This window comes from Diadema setosum, chromosome 8 (genome assembly GCF_964275005.1).
Source record: "Diadema setosum chromosome 8, eeDiaSeto1, whole genome shotgun sequence".
NCBI classification, from domain to species: domain Eukaryota; kingdom Metazoa; phylum Echinodermata; class Echinoidea; order Diadematoida; family Diadematidae; genus Diadema; species Diadema setosum.
In genome coordinates this window covers 8519759-8544705 of record NC_092692.1, presented here as the reverse complement: position 1 = coordinate 8544705, position 24947 = coordinate 8519759, and the positions used below count along the sequence as shown (strand labels likewise).

The following is a 24947-nucleotide window of genomic DNA, read 5'->3' as shown; positions in this document are numbered from 1 at the left end:
CAGCATAGGCAATAGGGATATTTCTTAATACATCATGTACCGAGTGTGTAGCAAATATCAAACAAAGTGTTTTCCCATAGTAACTAGGGGATGCTTGATCTCTGAATATTTGTGAGCGGAGAATATTGTTTGCCAGGACTTAAAGCTGTCACCATCTGAAGGCTAGGCAGCGGCAATGCCACCAGCACACGTATTGAAACTACATGTATTGCATGTACAGTATGTATGGTTGGTACATGAACTCATGCATTTGCGAGCACCTCTTGTGCAAGTGTATGCCTAGTCTCTGTTAAAAGACCTCCCCACTCGTAGTAGCATGTGGTTGTCGACCTGCAAAAAGAATCTCGTTTGGGGACACTGGAGGCTCTCAGAGAATTGTGGGAGGAATGGGTTAAGATTCAAAAGTGCAGAATTGGTGAAGCCTTCCTTGGTCATGTGTATGGACAAAAATTCTAACTGTAATCATAATTGTGATTCAGCATTGCAATTACGTTTCTTGAACAGTGTGAAAACAGCCAGAGTCAAGCCACCAGTGGGGGAAGCAAGACATACAGCGTTGTAGTCATTTCTTTAATATATACCGTAAAGTTCCATGTATAAGACACACTTTTTTCCATCAGAAAATATGAAAAATCGGGGGTGCGTCTTATACACGGGTACAGTCAAATCACGGGAAAAAATCTGTCACATACACTAAAGGTCAACTTGGGGCCATTTACGCCCATCGACATCCGGAGGGTAAGCAATCATTAAAACATACGGATAAACGAGCGATGTATCAATCTGGACACACACAACAGCTGTAAATAAGGGATAAACTTACATTGGCCTTTTGTAGTAACGATGTATCAATCTGGCCATAGACAACAGCTGTAATTACGCGATGTATCATTAAAACTTACCAATGTGTATCGGTCTACCAAGCTACCAACAGCCAACCTAGTAACTGTATAATACGCGATGTACAGGTATCATTACTAAATTACCGATACCGTAAAACTTATCGATGTACTAGTATCAATCTGGCCAAAGACAAAAGCTGTAAAATACGGAGTAGGATCGACCCTATGTCACCGTAAAATGTGAACGATGGTGCCAAGCATGTACTATAGTATGCATATCCATGGCGTTCGTTTGCTCTGTGATAGCGAAAGGTAGCGGAGGCTCTCGCAATGGACTCGCGTGCACACAGCGATCGGATCGGAGCGCGCTTGCCCGTTGCGCGCTGCGTGTTCAAGTCCATTACATTGCTGTCTGTGTGCATGTGCTGATAGCGAGCTGCCTTATTGCAAAAGGCAAGCACTACATACAAGCATGGTACAAGAGACACATGTGTTACTGGTAATCCGAGGTGAAACAACAGTGAGTGTACCGTATGCACTGTACGTCTCGGCATACGATCGCTCTAACATTGTGCTTCCAGTCTGACACGCGCCAATATGCGAGTATGAAAGCAAAGATCGTACCGTACACTCTGAGTACGATCTTTGATGATACCGTACCCTTGTACCCCACGATAGAAAGGCAAAACAATAGCAAGTGAGTACCGAGACAAGTCTCACATTTTGCGTCTTCCATATTTTGCCGATGTCCGAAGAATACCGTGAAAAGAAAGTTTAAAAGGAAACGAAAAAATTGAGCAAATACATGCTGCATTCTAGGGAAATTTTGAGCTGATGACACACAATTTTTGCGTGGAAATTTGCGTTTTTTGTTTTTCTATTTTAGGTTCGAAAGTAGGGGTGCGTCTTATACACGGAACTGTACGGTATATACAGTATTTTTTTTTTTTTTGACAGGAGAAAAATCAGGCAAGCACTCTTGTATAATTAAATACCCGGTACTGTGATGTAGGCAGTCCCCTCCATGATCAGTCATTCCATTTATAATCCTTTGTGTGCAGTGAGTGCCGACTGGCACAAGAGACCCCCATAGAGTTGTACACACTCTCCAAAGGCCCTCTCACAGAATGGGTTAACCCTATTAAGCCCAAGCTAATTTGACCCCTCGCAGGCCCAAGGGGGGGGGGGGGGGCACCCCATATAACTTTTTTATTATTTGATGTATCATCGTCATATTTGGCACGTGCGTAGAGTAACTCATACTCTACATGACCGCGCATTTGAATTTTCACAAGGTCACCAATGGAGGGCGCTATTAACCAAAATATGAAGAAATACATATGAAATGTATATGCTAAAAAATGTATATGCTAAAAACATGATTTTTTTCTGTATAATTTCTTTATTCTCATTATATATGTCTTATCAGAGACCAATAATTTTCATATTTGCCACAAATAATAAGCAAGTGGAATTTTATTATTTATTATGGTTGAAATTTCTCAAGGTCACCACATGGGGGCGCTATTCATATCAACATAGTGATACATTATGAGACCTGAGATGAAATGTTTGGGATGGGTACATGTATAGTTTTGACATTTCATATTTGCATAATACTGGAATTTTGAGATTGCAAATTGATAATATGATAAACTAATGATATTAGAGGCATAACTTGGGTGAAGCAATCAAAATAACTCAAAATATAAGGGGCAATCTTTAGAAAACATTATTGTTTTAAATTATCTCTATTATATCTATTGTTTTATGCCTTTGTCACATAAAAACAAAGGAAATAATAAGAAAAACTTTCCAGGACCATAATTACTTCAAATTTTGCTCCTTCAACAAATTTCAGCCAAGAAACACACATCTCATACACTCTAATGCTGTTAAATGAAATGGGAACAGAAAAAAGATGCAAAATCTGACTGACATGGTTGTCAGTTTATGGTTGCCATGGCAACCAGCAACATCAAATATAGCTAAATTATATATCAAAATGTTCGCAATAAGATTTAGGAAAAGTCACCAAATTTGGTTGAAATCGGATTAAGGGCGAAGGAGTGGCAAACAAAAATCTGGTAGGGGGGCACAATGTGCCTCCCCTTGGGCTTTATAGGGTTAATCATCTCAAATCCACCAAGTAGCCGTAAAGTGCCATTGAGATTGTATAAAAACAAGTTGCCAATGGTAATGTTAAGAGTCAAATCACTACTTACCATTTGCAGATTTTTATTTATTTATTTTTTTTTAAAGAAAGCTTTATTGCATCAAAATAGTTCTAAAATGTGAATTTAGGGACAGAAACAACCATTGTGAAAATGTTAATCAGTATAATCAGTGTTACATGTAAATATTGTTAAATATACAAAATATGAACAATAGTGTGATTAAAATCATTTCTAGAATAAACCGTCTACAATTATGGTTTATTAAGAAAACAAGTGACATGTCCTTATATTTGTGGCTTTATTCCAATTTTTTTGTATGGTGGGATGTTTGGTGATACAACTGAAGAATGCATCAAATGTGATAAACTCATACATTCTGTTGATCACTGCTGTCAATGGTAAACGGTGGCATTTTAGGTGCTTGTACAGCTCTGAATGGTTTCCTTCAATTTTACCTTTGGATGCCTTTGCTCGTCATGCCTCTTTCTGGTCTGGTGCTTTTCCTTGACATATGCAGTCGTATACAATAAGTGGCCGCTCACTTGTGTTGTTTTGGTATTCTGTGTTTCTAGATCAGAAAATGGCAGACTTTCCTTTTTTGCAACTATCTGTAGGCTCCTTGCTTTCATATTTTAGGCACATCAAGAGTGCTGCCTGTATGTCGAGATGGCATCAAGCTTCAGATTATTTGATTTATTTTCTTTGTGTGCCATGCTGCCAGATGTGCTTTGACCAGAAATCATGTACTGTATAGCGATTGTTAATGTTGTTATTTGCGATTGAAAATGTTCTCGGAAGTATGAAGGCTCAAACTATGTTCTTACAGCAAATTCATACAGTTGTACAATGTACAGTAGCTTTGAGACCAGTTTATGTTGTTAATGGGGGAGGAGGGGGATACCACTGCTGGAATTGACATCCATGTTTTAGACAAGAGATCTGAGATGTTTAGCATTTATTGAGTTGATGTGACTAGCAGCTTGCTCCCACTAAAGACTTATTATCAACAGGTTATGTGCTTTGTCATTCTTTGCCCTTTTGGTAAATAGGCCATCTTTAATTGGTTAGCGGTGGGACCACTAGAAAATGGGAAAAGAGAGTCCCATCTTGACTTTTGGATAATGGACGCTCATGGAAAATTTTGATTTCTTTTGAATAAGTACTATAATTAGTGGTGAATTGCTTTGCGAATGTGAACAATATTCGGTATTGAAATGAATATTGATTTTAGTGGTATTACATAATTCAAAGACTGCAGATTACGTATTGCATGTAAATACAATGAATGCAATAAAAATTGAAGTGGGAGGGGGCTAGTCCATGAATAGGATTTACTGAACCTCTGCTGTTGTTTTTTCAAAGAACACAGTGATGCAGCCATAGGAACCACTGCAGTGAGGGTTGCAATTGAAGCATGTTCATCTCATGTAGATGGAAGTACTTAGTACCTATAGAGAGAGAGCTAAACTCTCGCTTTTGCACTTCTCTCTCTCCTCTCTCTCTCTTCCTCTATCTGTCTATTTTTATCTCCCTTTCTTTTTCATCTTTTGTCTGTTCTTCTATCCCTGTCTCTCCTATGCCAAGGGATTTGATCAGTGAAAGTATGAAACAGTTCACATTGTACCATCCCCTGTGCCATTACACGATGTATGTCATTTACAATTCTTGTACAAGTGTACTTGGAACAGAGTCTGCAATTCATATAAAAATCATACATTATGAGGAGGATTTTAACATTTCAGCTGGCTAATGGGATCCGAGGGATTTTATTCAAATACTGATGCTTTTTGTTTTGTTTGGTGTCTCTCTCTCTAGTAAAACTGTGTAAAGCCCAAGCATTGTGCTAAAAGTATCCATATGCTCTTTTCCATGGCTTTATTGACTTTGTGCACTGAAAAGACTTAATGCTCAAAATTTACTGTATGACTGGAATCAATAAGTAGTTCCTGCTCAAAGTGATATATATGTTGGTATGACATGAAACCACCAAATGCAGTCCAAAATAGCACAGCAAGATCTTCAGCTTTACATTGAAGATACAAGATGTACGTACTGTATGTGAATGGATAATAATGTACTGTACAGTGGTTTTGTGTGTCATTGAGTCAGTGTGAAGTACTGTGTACGCCGAATATGTGGCAAGGTTTTTATTTTCACAAATTTCGCGAGTCAGCTACTATTCACAAAATTAAAAACACACGAAAATATTGACTCTGATCCTGATACGAATGCGACGTACGCGTACACATTTCTCCGTTCAATACAGGACTCCACGATCGCAAATTTTAGCACTCACAGAATCGTTGTGAAGTCTCGATTCGCAAATATTTAGACTTGCGAAATATATGGCGTATACCCACAGTACACTTGTGTATTTGATAGTATTGGTGCCAAACACATGCCCAACACAGGATTCCAAATATTTTGAAAGCCATGATGGACTTGCGATGGTTCTACATGGGCATTGTTTGTGTTCAAAGAAAATTTTTTATTCAATTCTAATCTTGACAAAAAAAAAAATTTTCAACAAAATATGAAGATTTTGTATGACAGATTTGTGATTGATTCTCAGATTGATAGCAGTTTTACATTGATTAGTAATTGTGCATTAAACTTATTATTCATTGCATTTGTCCAAGCAGAGTACAATGTATGTTTCTTTCTTCTTTTCATTGAGAGAATGAATAGTTTATTTAATCAAGATGTTACAGTTTTTGTTCCAATAGAAACTAGGTTTTTTGCACATCAGTCAGCTGTAGTGTAATCATCCAAGAATAGATAGGTTGTATGTATTGTATGCATGAATATGATATACCAGTATCAAAGTGCATATATTTTTAGTGTATCAAGCTTCACATGGGATATTGTAAATGAAAAGCAGAAATTGTGGTTTCTTTTTTCTTTCAAAACTTGGAGTGCTGTTTTATGTCACAATTTCATTTGCAACATTGTACAATGTATGCCAGAAATTTGATGAATATAGGTGTAATTCAGTCTGTTGAAAATTTTTGAAAGGAACTGTGTGTGAACGGATGTTTGTCTTGCTTCATCTTGTTTCCATTATTTAAAGGTTGATTTTACAAATTGCTGTAAGATTTATCGCCTACATTTGTCGATGCAATTATCCATTCAAACCCTATGCAATTTTTTTTTTTATTATTTTTTTTTTAATTGCAAATCGTAACATCATTGCATGCAATTTCCTTGCTTTGCTTATGCAGGAAAATCATGGCGATGCCCAGGACAAGTCATAACAGTGCTGAGCGCAGCTCGCGGAGTCTTGGCTTCTTCTTACAGTGCAATGCCGATTCGGATTCCCAGTAAGTTTAACTTTGTGTGTGAGAGCAATTTATCTGTGATATTAGTGCAGAAAATAAAAACCTGCAAATGCCGTATTAATTATGTTCTCACACTCGCACACATTTATGTCATTCAAATGACAGTGTTTGTGAAAACTATTGGCACACAGGTGCAGACTTTATATTGGATTATTTAAAGCAGCATGCACAAAGAATATTTTCTCTCTTTGCATTAGATTGACATTTTGAAGTTTTCTCATAATGACTATGGGAGATAAGAACTGGGATGATTTTTGTTCTATCCTTGGCTGTGTCTGAAGGGGAAAAACAAGAGAAAAACATAATAGTGAGGTTCAGTTGATATCATCCATCTTTGTCTGAGATACTGTTGGAAAAGTTGGGGGGGGGGAGGGGTTCATAAGAAATTTGACAAAATCATAATGAATGGAGACTGTTTATACTACTTTTCACATCACTGGAATTGCTCTATAAACCCAACCAACCAAGTAATAACATCTTTATGTACCAGTATAAACTGAGTATAAATTGGACCAATTTATGAATTATATTATATTCTTCCCCATCAACCCCACAGATGGATCATGCTCAGATTTAACTCTGTAGTCAGCCACATTTCCTTGAGCTATTTTCTGAGATTTGGAAATAGATTTTCCGACTTGTCTCTTGAGTCATTTTAGTGCTTGTAATTTTCATGTTTCCTTCCTCTCTGCGTTCACAGAACATGGTCCTGCCAAGCCACTGCAGAACTGAAGCTGCTGAACCAACATGGGGGATCCCCCCACGTCAAAAGTGAGTCCAATCATGTGTGTGTGTGTGTGAGTGTTTGTGTGTGTGTTTATGTGTGTTTATGTGTGTGACGGTGTTCTAGTAGATCAGATCTGCTCTTCCACAGTCATTTTATGTATTTCCACATTGATAGTGCATTCTCTAACCCTCTCTAAGGGTCTCTCGTCTGTGCACTTACAAATATGATTCCATTGCAGTGTGCATGCGCTTGGCAAAAATGTGATCTGAAACATGAGATGCTGACTGCATGGTGTCTGTGCTGTAGCCATGCCAGGTTGCTGCCAGACTAGCATTACAGATCTGTCCAAATCTGAGAGTGGTGTCGTAATGGTTAATTAAATGCGGAACTAGATTGACTGGCCCTGTGGTGCTGTGACTGGAGGCTGTATGTAGGCCCATTTGGGCAATGAGGTGTGAACAAAAGCCGATGTCATTAGTGGAGTTGATGCTCTCTCATTCTATATTCATTACAAGTAGGGGGAAAAAGAAGAGAGGAGAATGCAAGGGAAAGAATTAAGAAGACAGTTGGCATTAATAACCGCTCATTTTTCTCTGTGTTGGTAAATTATAGATCAGGTTATGTTTGGTTTGGTTAGTTGTGTTTAGCTTTAAGGCCCATACATTCTTTTTTTTTTTTTTTCAAGAGGCACCCCACCCCACTCTCCCCCCCCCCCAAAAAAAAAAAAAAAAATGTTGTTTCATACATGTCTGTGTTTGATTGGATTGTAGTGAATATATTTAGGTAATTAATGAATAATCTTAAATTCATCATTCCATCAAAATTGTAGAACCAGAAATATCTCAAGTGTTTCTTTCTTTTTTTATGGACATTAAGATTGACTGATCAAGATCTATTCTGGAATTTCTCCTGTTACTCCATTACAAAAATATGCCTTTATTGATTATGATATTATCATATTGAACTCTTGTGAAGATGGTCTTAAAACCTCATGTAATCAATTATGTCAAAATCTCAATTATTATTCTTGTCATTGTTATTATTATTATTATTATTATTATTATTACCTGTGGTATTATTATTACTATTGTTAGTAGTAGTAGTAGTAGTAGTAATAATAATATTATGATCACTATTTTTATCATCATCATTGTTGCTGAAATGGTGATATTATAAATAACCTTTTGTTTGCATTTTTTCACCCCCTATTGGTAAGTGGGGAAGCTCTGAATCAGTAATCTGAATAGTACATGGACCCATCTATTGACCTACATGTATGAAAGAACAAATACATATTGCAGAATGCGGATATGATATGAGGGATTGATCAAGAAGCATTCCTCTGCTTTATTTATGTACTATTGTCTCTGTTGAGCTCATTGCCACCCCCCCCCCATTTTGTGTGGTTTTTGTGGTTCTAACAGTGTGACAATGAAATTCATGGCTCATCCAAATGCATGAATTGCAACTGTCAGTTGAGTAAAAAATGGACTGTTTTGAGTCCTGTTAATTGGGAGGAAAGTCGGTAAATAAGAAAATGAGTGATGCTCCCTTCTGTCTGTTCCATCTTCTGGAAAAGTTCTGATATTGTAATTTGGGTCTTGGATGGCTGCATCCACATCAGGCAGCCCCGCACATTGCACACGCACTGCAGTGCCAAGAACTTGCCAATAACGTGGTACATGCTAAAGCACGATATGCATTCCCAATGTCAGAGTCCTCAGCTCCAATTTGCCATTACCATTAGAGGTGCTTACCCTTCGCATCTGATATAAGATTTCATGGACCATTTGGCAGCTGCCACGGACACTCGTAACAGTTGCAGCCTGGATGATTTGAGCAAAGAAGGGCACAACAACAACAACAACAGCAGCAAGATTCTGTGCCATTGTAGATTGCATTCACAAGCTTTAATAAAAACAAGGGAAAAAATTACATACTCGGGGGTGGATCCAGGAATTCTGTAAAGGGGGGGGGGTGCAACTAATTGTGCCACTTCTGGATTTCATTTCATTTTTTCCTTTTTCTTTCTTTCATTTTTAACTAAAAATAAAGGGGGGTGTGCGCTGGTTGCGCCCCCCCTCTGGATCCGCCACTGATACTTACATGTAGTGCGGTGGGGCGCATTGTCATGTAATTTTTCTGCATGTTTTACTTCTCAGATGACCAGTAGCCATTTCATTTTTGCACACTAGTTATTTTTCTTTGAATGATGTGTGTTCACTTGTAGTTCTGTGTCCTATAGTTCCTCCAGTGATATGTAGGCCTAAGCTGTAAAACCAGAAACATTTTGCAGCACAAAATTTTCGGGCATTGGAGCCAACAACCTTTCTCACTGCATGATACTTTTGCGTATTGCAGTTTAGCATTCAATGCACTGTGTAAACAAAAATTTTCTCATGCATTTTACTTTAATATGCGAGTCTTGGCTCTTTGCAAAATTTGCAAAAGTTTCATGGGTGCGAAAATTTCTTTCTGGCACTTTATTTCTGTCATTTCTTCTCCATTAAAATGAGTTCATTTTTATGTCTGATTTATGTTTTCCCATCTGTCACAATGTTCTCATTTTCGTTCTCCATTTTCTTTTCTTCTTTTTTTTTTCCACAGAAATTTCTCATCTGTTCTACAGCAAAGAGAATGACTGGGGGTTCAGCCACTTCATGGCCTGGAGTGTAAGTTTGCAAAGCATTGTAACCTTCAAACCATTGATTTGGATTGTTCATGTAGGTGTTTTTACAGAGCAAAATGGGAAGCATTGCCTGCTCCTTGTAAAGATTTCACAATGCCACAAATTCTCTCAAGTGAAAAAGAAGCGCAAATTTCCCTACTGGGATGCATAATCATGATGGCATGCTGATAAAATGCAAAATGCAGTCAGACTTATTGTCGTACTGTCGTTCATGACAGAGAAGTGAAGAGTCTTGTACTCTACGTGCCATGTATTTGCGAGGGATTTATTTTCGTAAATTTTGCGAATCTCGTGCTATGGGCAAGTTTAACAACACAAAAATATTAACTCTGATCCTGACAAAAATATGACATGGACACGTACATGAACTTGTATGCAGTACACAGTACATGAACAAGGTGTGTGACAATACAGTTTTAGTAGTAGGCCTTGGGGCACCTATACTGTGTGAACAGATGCACACACTTCCTGATTTCTCCATCCATTGCTGTACTCCATGATGACAAATTTACCCACCCCTGAAACATTTTTTTGAAGTCCTGATTCACAAAAGACTTGCTTGATATATGGCAAAAACAGTAGCTTCATTATTCCGCGTTTCATAAACTTAGAATTTGGAACGTCCTCTATGTTCTACTTTCTCCTCTTTCTCTGCATGGCCCTGATGACAGGACTTGTTGGACCCAGAGAAGGGCTACGTGAAGGATGACGCTATCACTCTTGAGGTTCATGTAGTAGCGGATGCCCCGCACGGTGTCAGGTAATGGGTCACATGATACGATTGCATGAACAGCTTTACCTTTTCTCCCCCTGCTTTTTAAGTCACAAGAGCAAACCTGTGTGATAAATTGCACCTTTTGGTACTAAATGGTAGAGTTACAACAAGGTGACATAAATTTTGAATATATTGCCCTAACAATTTGGTAGTCCTGGAGCTGTGTGTGAAAGATGAGCAGGGGATTTGGGTTTTCGGACAAGTCTGTCACTGTAAGCTCTTGAGTTGTTTTGTTTTATGATCAATGTGGAATTAGGTCTTTAATGTACATAGAATGTAGAGCCAGTATTTTGCACTCAATGATGTCTTGAAGCAATCTACAGTCTCATTCTTATTCTGTTATTCCAATGATATGTTTACAGCTTGCCGCAGTGGTACTGTATTGATAACCGTGCTGATAGTAGGCATACTCGCCAATATGCCAGAGTGTGGTACTTGAATGCATGTTGTATAAAGGACCCCCTCTCCGTCTATGACACACATCCATATTTCATGATGCCATGGTTGTAAAAGGTGCCAGCAGCATTACTCAATGATGAAGTTAGATCACTGTGCCCATGTACGTCCGTATCAACAGTCTTTTCCGTGGGCTTTTGTCGGTGTAACATGTTGGCAACCTGAGTCAAGATATGATGAATTGTCTCGGTCTTGCATTAGCATGGTGTTGCTTGACTTCAGCTCTTCGATTGTTTGCAGTGCACACTTTGAATGAATGTGCGAAGTTTCTCCACTTTGAGTAAAATGATATTCACTTCTATGGTAAGATAGATGTGAAAGAACACAGTGTTCTAATACTTTGTTAGCAGATTCATCAAAAAGAAAAAGAAGTGAACCTTTCTCTTTCAGAAAGCTTATCAATTACCTAAGACTGTATGTAGTCATGTAAGCTATGTTAGTTGTAGCTGCCCCCACCTCCATATCAGTGACTGCTATTCACATGCTAATGGTGAAATCTCTCTTAATGTGACTCTTATTCTTTATCAAGAGTCACTGATCTCTGTGGGTTTTTATTTTGTTTTTGTTGTTTTCTTTCACTGCTTTTCCGTAGTCATTATCGAGACAGTAATTTCAGGTTCTGATTCTCTCATGTACCATAAAAGGTTTTGGACAGGTCAAGTCCCATGTATGACAGTGAATACTGAATTGACACTGTACACTGGACCAGTGTAAGTGTGACATAGTATAACTCTCCGTATTTTTATGGATCATCTATTGAATTTATCTCTTCCCATATCTCTGCCTATCCTTTCCAGTTGGGATTCCAAGAAGCTGACAGGATATGTGGGTCTGAAGAACCAGGGAGCCACCTGCTACATGAACTCTCTACTACAGTGTCTCTTCTTTACAAACAAGCTGAGAAATGTATGTACTGTACTTCAACCTCACTTAAAGGGAATTTGCCACAAATTTAATTGTATATTACTGTAAAAACATATATTTTTGTGTGAGTAATTTTTTTTTGTTTGGTGGGTAAGACGAATAACATATATTTCAATTCCGCGGACTCAAAACTCTGAAATAGTATTTACATATATAACAAACAAGAACTTTGTGTGCTTTTGTTTTCTTTGCTACATTTGCAGGGCCTGAGCTAGTGGCAACATGGCAATCATGTGGGGAAAGCAATTACATACAAGGATTTCATACAACAAGCACAGTCTATAAAGGAGGGCTAGGGACACAGAACAATGAAAACAAAAGGGATGGGTTAGAAGCCAAAGGCAAGGAGCCATACAGGTAAGGGAGGGGGATTAGTAAAGCAAGGGGGTAAACAGACAAAAGGCAGAGGTGGGCCAGTGATGATCACAGGGGCAACCTGTGAAGGATAGAGGTGAATAGCAAGGCAACATTAAACAAGATAAGGAACAACAGAAGGTTAAAGAATAGGACTTTGACTGCTAACCCACCCCTGTTGTGTGTCCCTAGCCCTCTCCTCAGACTATGCTTGTTGTGTGTAGTCCATATGTGACTGCTTTTCCTACATGTTTGTCATTTTGCCTCTGACAAAGATTCTGCTGGGATCAAAAGCTCAGGCCCCTTTTGACTCCATTTTACTCCGTTGGCTTGCTGCTATTGGATAAGCAGTTTCAGCAGCTTTTTTGCTACTATTAGATTCATTTTGCGCGAAATGATTGAAATGATTGAAAATTTCCACACCATGACAAATTTCCACTTTTACAGAACTACAACAAAGGAACATTTCATAACATGCTTTACAATATGGATAGTCAGGCAGTGGAAGAAATGATAAAGCATATGAACATCTGGACACACACACACATAATGGATACATGTCAAGCAGTATGTTAGCTCCCCCATCCCCATTCATTCTTGGATGCAGTATAAAACAGAAAACTTCTCTCTCCATCCTTTTGTTCTTCGATAGCCGTAGTGAGGATATATCTGTGTCAGTGATGATGATGATGATGATTGTGTCAGTCTGTGACCGTGCATCAGAAAATCAACAAAAAGTCACGCCCCTTGATATTACTTGATGACTCAAAAGAGGTGAAACGGATCAGCCAAGTCAGTCTAGAGTTTTTCATATTTTCTTGAAGAGCTATTATTTTTCTACATTATTCCTAAGTTTTGGGTCATAAAATGAATATGAAAGTGTGTTTTCAGCAGTTTTTCTACTACTTTTTTTTATAGTAGAGTAGTGTGATCAGGTATGTTTTAGAGGCCTCTTTTCATTTCTTGAAAATCCTTTGCACACTCTTCCTTTTCAACTCTAATAATTTTTGAAAGGATAATGCTATTGCTTTGAAAGTTAGCAATAATCTGGGACAGAATGTGTTGATAGAGCCTGCTCAATTTCAGCTTAATCTGATAATCCCTTCATTGTTGCTGCTCCCTTGGTTTACATCCTGTTTTTTGTCCCATTCATCACACAGCTAGCACAGTGTGGTAAAGATTAAGCGCTTGAATAGACCCTGTACTTAAGAGCCTCTTTTCTCAGGTCACACTCTTCCATAGTGTGTGCTTTCTTTCCAGTATTTAGATAGGTTAGGAGAGTCCATTTGAATTGAGTTACCATTTTAAAGTTAGAGTCTCCTCTTTCAGAATCGGCCCTTAACTAAAAACCATGTCTGGCAACTTTTTGTTGATTTTTGTGATGGAGGGTCACATACATTTGTACGGGTGCATTTATGTGTGTGCACATATCTATGTTGCATTCTGTGTGGATGTATTTTTTTATGCCTTCTGACATGGACCAGAAGCAGAGATGTATCCTAGTGAACTGTGCACTGCACACCAAAGTTGTGGTAGACTCTCATTAGTCTTATGAGAATTCACTGGAGGCATGTAGTTCGTAATTGTTTTGAGTACAGACTTTTTACATTATGATACACTGTGCCAATATAAAGCTAGAAATTCCTCAGACTAGGGGTACGTTTTAATTTTACTTCATTTTTTAAAGGTACAGGGGGCCAGTTCAGCTGTAAAGTTTCAAAACAAGGGTTGCAGTGTCCGTTCATTTCTTTACAACTGACATTTTTAATGATGATTCTGTTTTTGTGAATGCAAGCGTTTTATAATTTCGTGGTAACACTTCTGTTTCTGTCTCCTCGACAGGCCGTGTACTCGATGCCGACGGAAAGTGACGACTCCTCAAAAAGCGTTCCCCTTGCATTGCAGAGGGTATTCTATGAGCTCCAACACAGCGACAAACCTGTCAGTACCAAGAAACTAACCAAGTCGTTTGGGTAAGCCATGGGGTCCAGCCGAGATATATACACAGTGTGCCTTGTGCTAGTTGCCTTGGTGATTTTTTTTTTCTTTTCCAACAAGACCAACTTGGGTCTTGTCTTCTCTAATCACAGAGGACCAAAGTTCCATACACAGGTGTCATTGGATTATCATTCATATGTATAGAGCTCCAGACAAATAAATGCTTCTTGTTGGTCAGTTTTGTGCCTTGTTCTTGAGGGCAGAGTGTGAGAACAACTGCCCACCTTGCCTTTCTAGTTTGGGTTTTCTTATTTGTTTCTCAGAGAGAAGGAGCTTTACATTTACATGGCTAATGTATGTGCCATGTAGGCCTAACAATGAATTTCGTGAATGGCATGTACGTAAGACGATGTCGCAAGCGGTTAAATTTATAATGAAAAATTAGTTTTGAAACGTGTAGTCAACATTATCCTCCTTTTGAGAAGCAAAATGGGTGATTTTCAGTCCAGTAAACAATACATACATTCTATTTGTGTTGGAGGAAGAATTTTCTTTAATTGTTGGTGTATTGATGACCTTTGCAAATATCACTCAACTTGTAAGATACATGTGTACAATGTATTTTCTAAACATAAGTTGGTAGTTAGATATGAGATACAACAAAAAATTTTAATGAATCCTATTTCTTTAAGCAAATTTCCTTGTCAGTGTACCTGTTTGTAGCATTTCAGGGTTAGTAGACATGGTGGGTATAATGTAGTCTAGTTGCTGATAGTTGGAAAGCGTGATTGATGATGTATCTTTTGTAGGCGTGGTCATGTATTGTGGGTCATTAGTGAAGGGTTTGTGAGTTTGTATATGAAATGGTAAGAATTAGTCTGTGGTTTTTTTTTTTTGTATTCTGATTAAACTTCATTTGCTCCATTCTTTCTCACAGGTGGGAGACACTAGATTCTTTCATGCAACATGATGTCCAGGAACTCTGTCGAGTGGTGAGTCTAAGAAAATATTCTGAGCGTAGAAGAAATAAGCCAAGGGAAAGCAGAGCCGTCAGTGCAAGACATTCTTACATCTACAATTTCAAAGACGTAAAGCCTAACTAAGTTAATCTGTGTTCTGTGATGTTCTGTAATGGGTAATGTGATGTAGACTAATAAGAGGAAGAAAAGAAAAACCACCAAAAGGAATGTTAGTTGTTTTATTAGGGCTTCATGCATAGTTATAATAACAAAGAAAAGAATTTAATACGGCAAAAATTCTCCGTTTCGCAGATCTGTGTCATGCTCCGACATTTCTTCATTCTGTTTCCTCCTCTCTTTCCTCAGCTTCTGGACAACATTGAGAGCAAGATGAAAGGAACGGTTGTGGAAGGAATCATTCCAAAACTCTTCGAAGGCAAAATGATTGTAAGTATCTCGCCCCTACATGCCTTAATGGCAAACCTTTTTTTTATATTAAAAGTTATAAAATAAAGACAGCAGCATAAAACCAACAGTAATGTGATTTTTTAGATGAGATGAGTTCATTGTCTTGACAAAACTAATTTCTGCATTTCTATCATTCCCATTGTAGATATTGCTTTCTAATGCAACTTTGGGGAGATAGTTAAGAAGACAAACCGTAATTGTAAGCAATGTTGAGATTGCATGACCAAAGCAGCATTTGTAATAACTTGCGTGATTAGTGATCGTCATTAATGTATGACAATATGGTTTCCCTTTCACATTTGTCCTTCGTTCTAGTCTTACATCAAGTGCAAACATGTCAGCTATGAGTCAGTGAGGACGGAGCAATTCTATGACATTCAGCTGAATATCAAAGGGAAGAAGAATGGTGAGTTTCACATTCTCTTCCCCCCCCCCCCCCCCCCGATGAATTGAGTCAATTTAACACTGGAGTAATCACTGTTTGTGTTATCTTTTCCAAATAATAGTGAGTCATCTGCGATCATTTCCCATCCATTGCAAGGACTTGCAGGAAGATCAATGCTAAAGCTGGGTTTGTGCAGTTGTATTGTATGTGTGCACGTGCATAAATTTAGCAAATGTTACCAAGATCAGCATCACCTCTGAACAGTGCAGGTTCATCAGGTCTCTTACTGGTGGTGCCAGCGCATTTCATCATAATCACGCTGACTGAAGGTCGTTCTCGGGTGTTGTTTTCAGATGATGAAATTGCGTTAATTGAGAGAATACCGTGGGCTGGCATCAATTGTGACAAGAATAATTTTGATGATGTAGTGAGGATTGTACATTAGATGGACAATCATCCTGAAGGTGCTGATTTTAAGATTCATCCAAACAAGGTTACAATGTTTTGTCCATTAAGTACAATTGATTGCAATATAAAACTAAGTGAACTGATAATTCTTTGGACTTTGATTACCTCACTTTTTGTTCATGCCGTTTTGTCTCCACACAGTGTATGAATCTTTCAAGGATTACATCGCCACGGAAACGATGGATGGGGAAAACAAGTATGATGCAGGAGAACATGGCATGCAGGTCAGATACACGTATCCCAACAAGTGCATGGTACAAGTAGGGGGATTTGCCTGAAATATGTATGTGGATTCGGCGAATGTAGAAATGAAAGACACATCATTTAAGAGTGATGAAAATTGGACAAATCTGTTCCAAAGTTATGAATTTTTGTAGTTTTGGTTAACTCCTTGTTCCATTACGGATGGATACAAAGACAACAACTAACACTTTGTGATGTCATTATAAGGTGATAACAGAAAAAAAATATATACAGAACATTATGCAGAATTGTATTTCTTGTGAAAAGTATGCATTCCTTTGACTCATTGACATATGTTAAGGGTAATGTTATGCCCACTGCCTTCTAAAAGAGATAAGAGGCCCTCTCATAGTGTTAGAAAAATAGAAATATGTTGAATTATTATTGTATTTTGTTCATATTATGTAGACAAGACAGTTTGGAGTTGCATTTTGTAATCAAATTTGAGCTCCAGTGGAGAATTGAATATAGTGTATTGTACCCTATCCCCCCCCCCCCCCCCAATGTGTGAAGTCTGTGAAAATGACGTGTGCAATATTCCCTTCAGCCTTGGCAATGCTTGTTGGTGTCTGGATTTGTTGCGGCAGTTGCCACTCTATGCCCTGTTTCCTGCAAACTTCATAAGCTACTGCTGTTTAAAAAATAAATAAATTAATAAAAATCTGTTACAGATTCTTTTTCCTTTTATTCATTTACTTATTTATTTATTAGTTTTAGATATATGTATAATTTGTTATTTGGTACTGCATTATTTTCTATGCTTCCATTGCAATCATTCAACTCAGAACGTAAAACTGTTGTGGGTTCCGTACATAAAATTGTTCATTTTCTGACCCTTCCATTGATCACATGGCAGGAAGCGGAGAAGGGAGTCATCTTCATCAAGTTCCCTCCGGTCCTACACCTGCAGCTGATGCGATTCCAGTATGATCCTCAGACAGACTCCAATGTCAAGATCAATGACAGGTACGCATACTGGTTTGTGATGCAATCAGAGGTGATTCTGTGACCAAGTGGTGTTATGGACCCCATGGAAGATCAGCTATTGCTGCTGAATATGGGCTATCCAGCCATCTTCTTAGATGTAAAATGAAGCAAACAAACAAACAAAAATTGTTATGTGTCTGCTTGGTAGGGTACTGAGGCATATATTTTTGTTTTATTCGCTGGTACATTGTAGTTCCCTCGTTCTCTCCGTCCCAGATCGAGTTTTCATGATCAGAGACAAACAGTTCAATTGATTTTCTTGATACCTAGTCCAGGTTTGCTATGTGAGGGGTAGATATGCTGATTGAATTTTATGCGCTATGCCAAAAACTGCTTTTTCATCTGTAATTTCAGCTTGGAATGTTGAGTGGTAATATGAGATACCGGTGGTAGTAATACTACTTGCTTCTTAGCCAATTCACTCTTTTGTCATTTGGCACAATTCCCCCCCCCCCCTTGTTTTGTGATTCCACATGCAAAACTTACAACCATGTGACTTGTAACCCGTGATTGATTTTGATAAATTCTGATAGTGTAACAGAGTTCATGTTTGAGTCATAGATCTTGGCATCTATTTCAGGAAGGTTCTTTTCTGATTTGTCTGACCTCCTGCACAGGTATGAGTTTCCTTTCAAGCTGAACCTTGATCCCTTCATGAAGGAACAAGAGGACACCCCAGCGGACTATACTCTTCATTCGGTGCTGGTCCACAGCGGGGACAATCATGGGGGTCACTATGTAGGTTTCATCAATCCCAAGGGTGATGGCAAGGTGGGTATTGAAAACCATCATTTTGCTTTCTTGTTCAGCCTCATGTTTATTTCTCTCCTATGTCTCTTCGCAGTGATTCCAAAAGTGACAGCAGGGAAGGGGTCACTCTGGTATCTTCATTATCATCATCATCATCGTCGTCATCGTAACCTTCGTCATCCTCATTATCATAGCATCATCATCAACGATCATCATCGTCGTCATCGTCGTAATCTTCGTCATCCTCATTATCATAGCATCATGTCATCGTCGTCGTCATCATCACCATCCTCATTGTCATAGCAGCATCTCATCATCAATACATCATCATCGTCATCGTCACCATGGTCTTCATGGTCATGGTCATCATGGTCATCATCATCATCATCATCATCATCATCATCATCATCATCATCACCAACCAGCACCATCACCACTGTCATCCCTGTTGTCCTCATTCTGCATCTTGTCTTTTTTTTTTTCCTTCCCATCTCTTCTCTATCACCAGAGAGAATGATTGCTGGTGGTTCTCAGTTCTGTGAAATGACTGATATGATATCTATGATATGTTATCTTATTCTCAAATTGGGTTTGGGACTGAGAGTGTATTAGCTTGGGGATTGGGAATTGTAGGATCATTAGTCTCAGAGGAGATGCAAATTGCTGCTCAAAAATTCACTCTCCATAGTGTTTGTAGCGTTATCTCGCACTCAAGCGAGCCTTCTACACAGAAGTGGTTAAGATTCAGTCCAAACGCACGCGTGCACCAATCAGACTCTCCACTCGACGAGCCCAATGATCACAGGCACCAATTTCTGTACTATTCAAACACTAATAGCATCTTTATTGGCGTTCTTCTTTAGCAGCGTCGAGCTGGCATGTGTAAGCATCGGCTGCACATAAGCGTGGTTCACTGCAAGTGAACAGAAAAATACAATACAAATACATAATAACGTTTGCATTCTTTGTACTTTGCTACAATTCTTTGTTTCTTCTTCAATTCAACTAATTCTGTTACCTTATTCAACAGTGCACGTACAATTTGCGCAGTATATACATAGCCTAAATACTCCTGGCTCAACTGAGTCGGTGTATTCTTTCACTAACATCGAAACTTGCAAGCTTCTTCCAGCATTGCATGAATTAGATAGCAACTTCTACAGTACACTACATTTAGTGCAATAAAGAAGGAAATGGAGGATTACTTGGAAGAGAGAGAGAGAGAGAGAGAAGGCTGAAGCAAGGTACAGAACATAGGAGGAGAGGCAAAACTGTGATAAAACAAAGAGCTTGTTCGTTCAGCCCTCTTTTCGTAGTGAGCTAATCCCTTCCTGCTCTGCTACAAACCCAAACATTAGAAGAGGCACATACAATTAAGATGCTCCTACACAACTTCTGTAGGAGGTGAACTATTCTACACCACAGACCCATAACACGATAGAAAGGTAAAATTCGCCTTTTTCTTCACTACATCTGAGCTTATATGCTCATAGAAAATAAACAGTGCATAATGAAGAATCCTTTCATTATACCACAACTACGTCGTAAGTTAAATTGTAAGATATATGCCATCTACCCAACTCCACAAGCAAAGTATGCTGCAACTGGGTCTGAAAAAGCTAAACTAATCTCGATTTATGTACAGAGGGTTTTACTGCCACTTGGCTGGACAATGACATTGTCCACCTACACTGCCCCATACACCTGAACTTGTATCAAACTTTGGGCATCGTATTCTCTTTGTTCTTACAGCATGCTATATACAATACACTGTGACTCATACTGTCATGTTCACACACAAGGTTAAAAGCTGAGATTACAGCTAGGAGCTGTTCACACAGCACTTGTTATATACTACACTCTGCTCCTGCAAGCCAATTCACATTTCATATAGTATCCGGAGCAAACTTACATCTACAGTAGGACACTTCATTGCAACAATATAAGACATAACATAGCTTTTGATTCTGCCTATATATCTGCAAACAGATATAGCAGCTAAATCACTCATATACTCAACCAATATTTACTAGAGAAAGGTTGAACGAATCATACCAATCTGCGAGATGTCTTTCTTCTTATTCTCTCCTCTGCTATGTAACCTTTCTGTGCATGAGGAACACAGATACTATATACAGACAATAATATTGACTAAATTATAACATTTGATGTTTCCTGCAACTGCCTTTGATCAGCCACATCTCAAATATATAAAAATTTGGACAGAGTTATAACTTACCGACTGTTATCCGTCCCTGACTTCACAGACTTTTTCACTACACATCTCTGCTGGGGTGCAAGTGGTCCTTGCCTCACAAAGGATGATGTGCCAACTGCTGGTGTGGCACAATGTTACCCCTCTCCTCAGAGGGATTATCTAATGGATTTGGGGGTGCCATACCTATTTAAACACAGTACTTTTCTTGAGGGCGACCAAGGGGTGGGACCCCTATTTGGTAACTGATTTACATGGAAATAATACTTCCTGCCGCTACAGTGTTTTTTTTTTCCCAGGATGTATGACACGATTGCAAATGTGCCATCGTAAAGTGTCTGCTAGTTTATACTGCAAAAGCATATCATGAGAAAAAAACAAAACAAAAACAGAAGTGACATTAACTTTAGTTTAAGTGTGTCTTGCATAATGACAACTATGGTATTAAACAGATTTGTCAGTATGTCTATAAACCAATGTGTGATCTTTTTTTTTTTCTTTTGCTGCCATATTTCTGTGGGTAATGAATTTCTATATGCTCTGCCTCTCCTTTCGTAAATTTTGCAGTGGTGTAAATTTGACGATGACGTAGTCTCAAAATGCACCAAGACGGAAGCAATAGACAACAATTTTGGTGGCCATGACGACGACATCTCAGTGCGGAACTGTACAAATGCCTACATGTTGGTGTACATACGGGACAGCTTCAAAGGTACAGTGCAATTGGATGGATGGATGGATGGATGGATGATGAATGAATGAATGGATGGATGGATGGATGGATGGATGGATGGATAGATTAATACCTTTTGTTTCCATATAAAGTTCGATATACTGTTGCTGCAGTACAAAGAGTGGTAAATTATGAAAATGACCCATTATGAGCATAAGAAATCCATCTTTAGTCCACACTGAGGATTCCCTCAATGCTGAATGAATAATGAATTTCCTGTTTCACAAGCTTAAGAACTTCTCTGTGTGCTGTCTCTGCACTGCAAAGCCTTTTAATCCTTTCTGACCTCTGAAATTGTCTGCCTTTTGTGATAATATGTGGATTACATATAATATGATGCGTTGTGTGTGTGTGTTTTTTTCCTCCCTCTCTCTCTTCTAGGGGAAATGCTAATAGACGTGCCTGATGATGAAATTCCAGAGACACTCAAAAGGAGATTACAAGAAGAGAAGTAAGCAAACATTATTCATACTTTCATGCCATAAAGTTATTTTCGTTGCATATTAATTGAATGCGCCAGTCTGTGCCTCACCCAGTCCCCAAGTTAATAGTTACTAGTAGATTGGGTCATACTGTCATAGGATACCGTACCAAACTAAGCGCAGCAGAGCACTCTTCCTTAGTTTTAGATGATATGTTTCTAGTAGTCTCCTCTAACCAGACCAGCCAGAGTAATGACAAACCTCCATTTGCTGCATTTTACATGCAGCAATGGGGGGGGGGGGGGGGGGGGGGGGTGGATTCCGCCCCCCCCCCCCCCCCCCCCCCCCCCCGAGATCTCGGCCATCGGTGGCGCGATCGCGATGAAATTTTGCATGCGTGAGACCTGCGTCATAATCTACAAGATTGTGTCATAAGATTTTTTGAAACAATCAATTTCTAATTTTAATTAATTAATTATGCAAATTAAGCTCAAGATCATATATTAGCCTAATTAAAAGCATTGAGAGTCTGATTTTTGGTCTGTAAATCTGTTGCAGCATATTCAACGATTGTACATCACAAAAACTTCCAAAATTCATTTCAATTCTTATGTATTTTATTGTTTTCAGAATTTCTTATGTATTTCTCTGTTTTTCAACTTTTGTTTTTTCTTTGTTTTTTCATTGGAAATTGTCACTGACCACTTTTCTACCATAATTAGCACAAAACTAATCAATGAAAGTGATTAATTGTAAAAATAATCAGGTTTTTATGACTTTCACGACAGAGCACTGTTTTCCATAGGAAATGTACACAAAATCACAAAATTGTGCCCGTCTTGGGCAACTCTCCGTTACAAAAATGGGTGTGGCTTCGCAAAAGTACACGCGGACGTCGCAAATTTGGTCTCAAAAGTTGCGCGAGACTTGAACAAACAAAGTCAAGAAGCCTCGCGATGAGGCCTTCTCGCGTAACAGAATTATAGCGCGAAACGTCGAGGGGGGGCGGATTTCCCCCGGCCCTTTTAGGGTTAAAGGGGAACGATAAGATGAAAGACAAAAACACACATTAACAAAGATGATGAATGCAAATCCATGACTCTGAGGGTAGTAGTTTTCATAAACCAGCCCTGCCCTTCATTTATCCAAAATTGTCGGTCCACATCAATGAGGTCTGTGTCCAACCTTTAACTCAGATAAAATTGGTAGATGGTGGATCCCTGCCATTTGCTTGTATTGTCTGTGATCTCCTCATCTTCCTATCAAGTGTAGGGATGTGTTGGAGTGTAACCGTAAAGTCTTAACCTGTTGAGGACGAGTCCTCGTATACTCGGTCAAGTGTCTATGGGAAATGCGTGTTGTAGCAAAATTGGCCCGTCCTCAACGGGTTAACAGTGATTTAAACTGCTGGAACAGTCTCGTGAAGTAGAGTCCAATGTCATCAATTCTGCCCTAATGCTGTACAGATGAGTACATGTCCACCAAGTTCAGCGACAGGGGAATCAATCAAAGCTGTGTTCCCAGATATCTGGCAGTGTCACAACTATAGCAGGCCTTAAATCAAAAGAGTTCAAGATAAAGAGGTCACAAAGCAACATGTCTGTCAAATAGATTAGATTTTGGTTATCGTCATATATCATGAAGCACCCTTCTCGAGTTCACCAGTGTGACGTAATGAGAATGAACATTGAATAGACCTACGCTAAGCGAGGATTCCCAGCTGGCCAAGTACTTTAATGAGAAATGAATGCTTGTTCCCATACTGTTTCTCATTTGTCTCGTTGCACTGCAGGAAACTAGAAGCACAAAGGAGAAAAGAGAGGACAGAGGCACACTTGTACATGACAATCCAGGTGGTGACGGAGGACCAGTTCTATGGTCACCAGGGCAACGACCTCTTCGATTTCGACAGAATACGATTCAAGTACGGCTCTTTGGATTCCACGTTTTGTGCTCTGAATCTCTTCAGTTGGCCATTGTTGCACAATTCAGTCGAACTGTAATCGTACTGAATGAAAGCATCTCACAATATTCAGCAGTTTGACCACTTTGAAAAGTATTGCTCATATGCTCATCCCACATGTCTGTCTATGATTCTGGTAGAGCACAATGTTATGTATTGTAGCTCCCAAAAGTCAAGTGATCATCCTCTTTTGTTGTAGTAACTCTGAATTTATGCTCTGTTTAGCTCAAATGTTCATTGGTTTAATGCTTATCAGGTATGTAATATCCATGAATGCAATTTTTCTTTTGCTTTAAGTCAGTACACATCAATTCTATATAGTTTTGTCTAATTTGGTGTCTTTTTGTCTGTGAAAGAAATACTCTTTCGAGAGATATTGTTCCATTCCATCTCCTGCGTCATGATCACATTAGATGAGATGGTCTTTCAAAAATGAGCTCCCTTGTTCCACCAACAAACAGGTAGTTTCTTTGGGTGACACCTGTCATGGATTGTCAAATTCAAGCTGGGGATTATTTTCTTTGCTTCACTAAAATCTGATTTCATAGTTTGAGTTATTAAAAATGGGTTTCCTGCCTCTGCTATGGGAAGTAGAAGTACTTGTTTTGTTTTTTTGTTTTTTTCAAAGACATTCCTTTGTGCAATCACCTTTTGTGAGAACATATTGTGAACACTCTTACCATGACCAGAATTCTGCATTATTTCTGCATGACTGAAAACTTTATGTTAACATGTCAAGAATTAGCAAGGGTCACAAAGACATGCATAAAGTGCTCTAAGCACCCAGACATGGAGGAAAGGCACAGTATAGGAAGTACAATGTATCTACTGAGTATTATCAGTTTCACTGCAGTAAAATCACTTACTCTACCCCTTGTTCACTGCAGGGAGTTCAAGATCCTGAAATCGGCCACGCTGGCGGAGGGCATGGACATGCTTGCCCAGTCCATGGGTTACCGGCCGGACCAAATCAGGATTTGGCCCTTCTCGCAAAGAACCAACCACACATTTCGGCCCACCTTACTGGAAAACGATGATCCGGGAAAGCAGGTGTGAAAGAAGTATTTGTTATAATGGATGCCTTGTACAATCTGAAGTAGAATTTATAAAAAGGGTACGAAACATGAAGCGCTC

At 38.8% G+C, this 24947-nt stretch overlaps 1 protein-coding gene across 1 annotated transcript in view; it reads left to right on the top strand.

Annotated features, from left to right (window-relative positions):
* Positions 1 to 24947, top strand: part of LOC140231940 (ubiquitin carboxyl-terminal hydrolase 7-like) — a 78582-nt gene that overhangs the window by 28312 nt on the left and 25323 nt on the right. The window contains 16 exon segments of the mRNA XM_072312088.1: positions 6241 to 6339; positions 7058 to 7128; positions 9692 to 9756; positions 10445 to 10533; positions 11802 to 11910; positions 14125 to 14255; positions 15158 to 15212; positions 15546 to 15626; positions 15963 to 16053; positions 16642 to 16724; positions 17600 to 17709; positions 18348 to 18501; positions 21263 to 21407; positions 21810 to 21879; positions 23643 to 23774; positions 24701 to 24863. Coding sequence (XP_072168189.1) covers positions 6241 to 6339; positions 7058 to 7128; positions 9692 to 9756; positions 10445 to 10533; positions 11802 to 11910; positions 14125 to 14255; positions 15158 to 15212; positions 15546 to 15626; positions 15963 to 16053; positions 16642 to 16724; positions 17600 to 17709; positions 18348 to 18501; positions 21263 to 21407; positions 21810 to 21879; positions 23643 to 23774; positions 24701 to 24863 — 1648 coding nt within the window.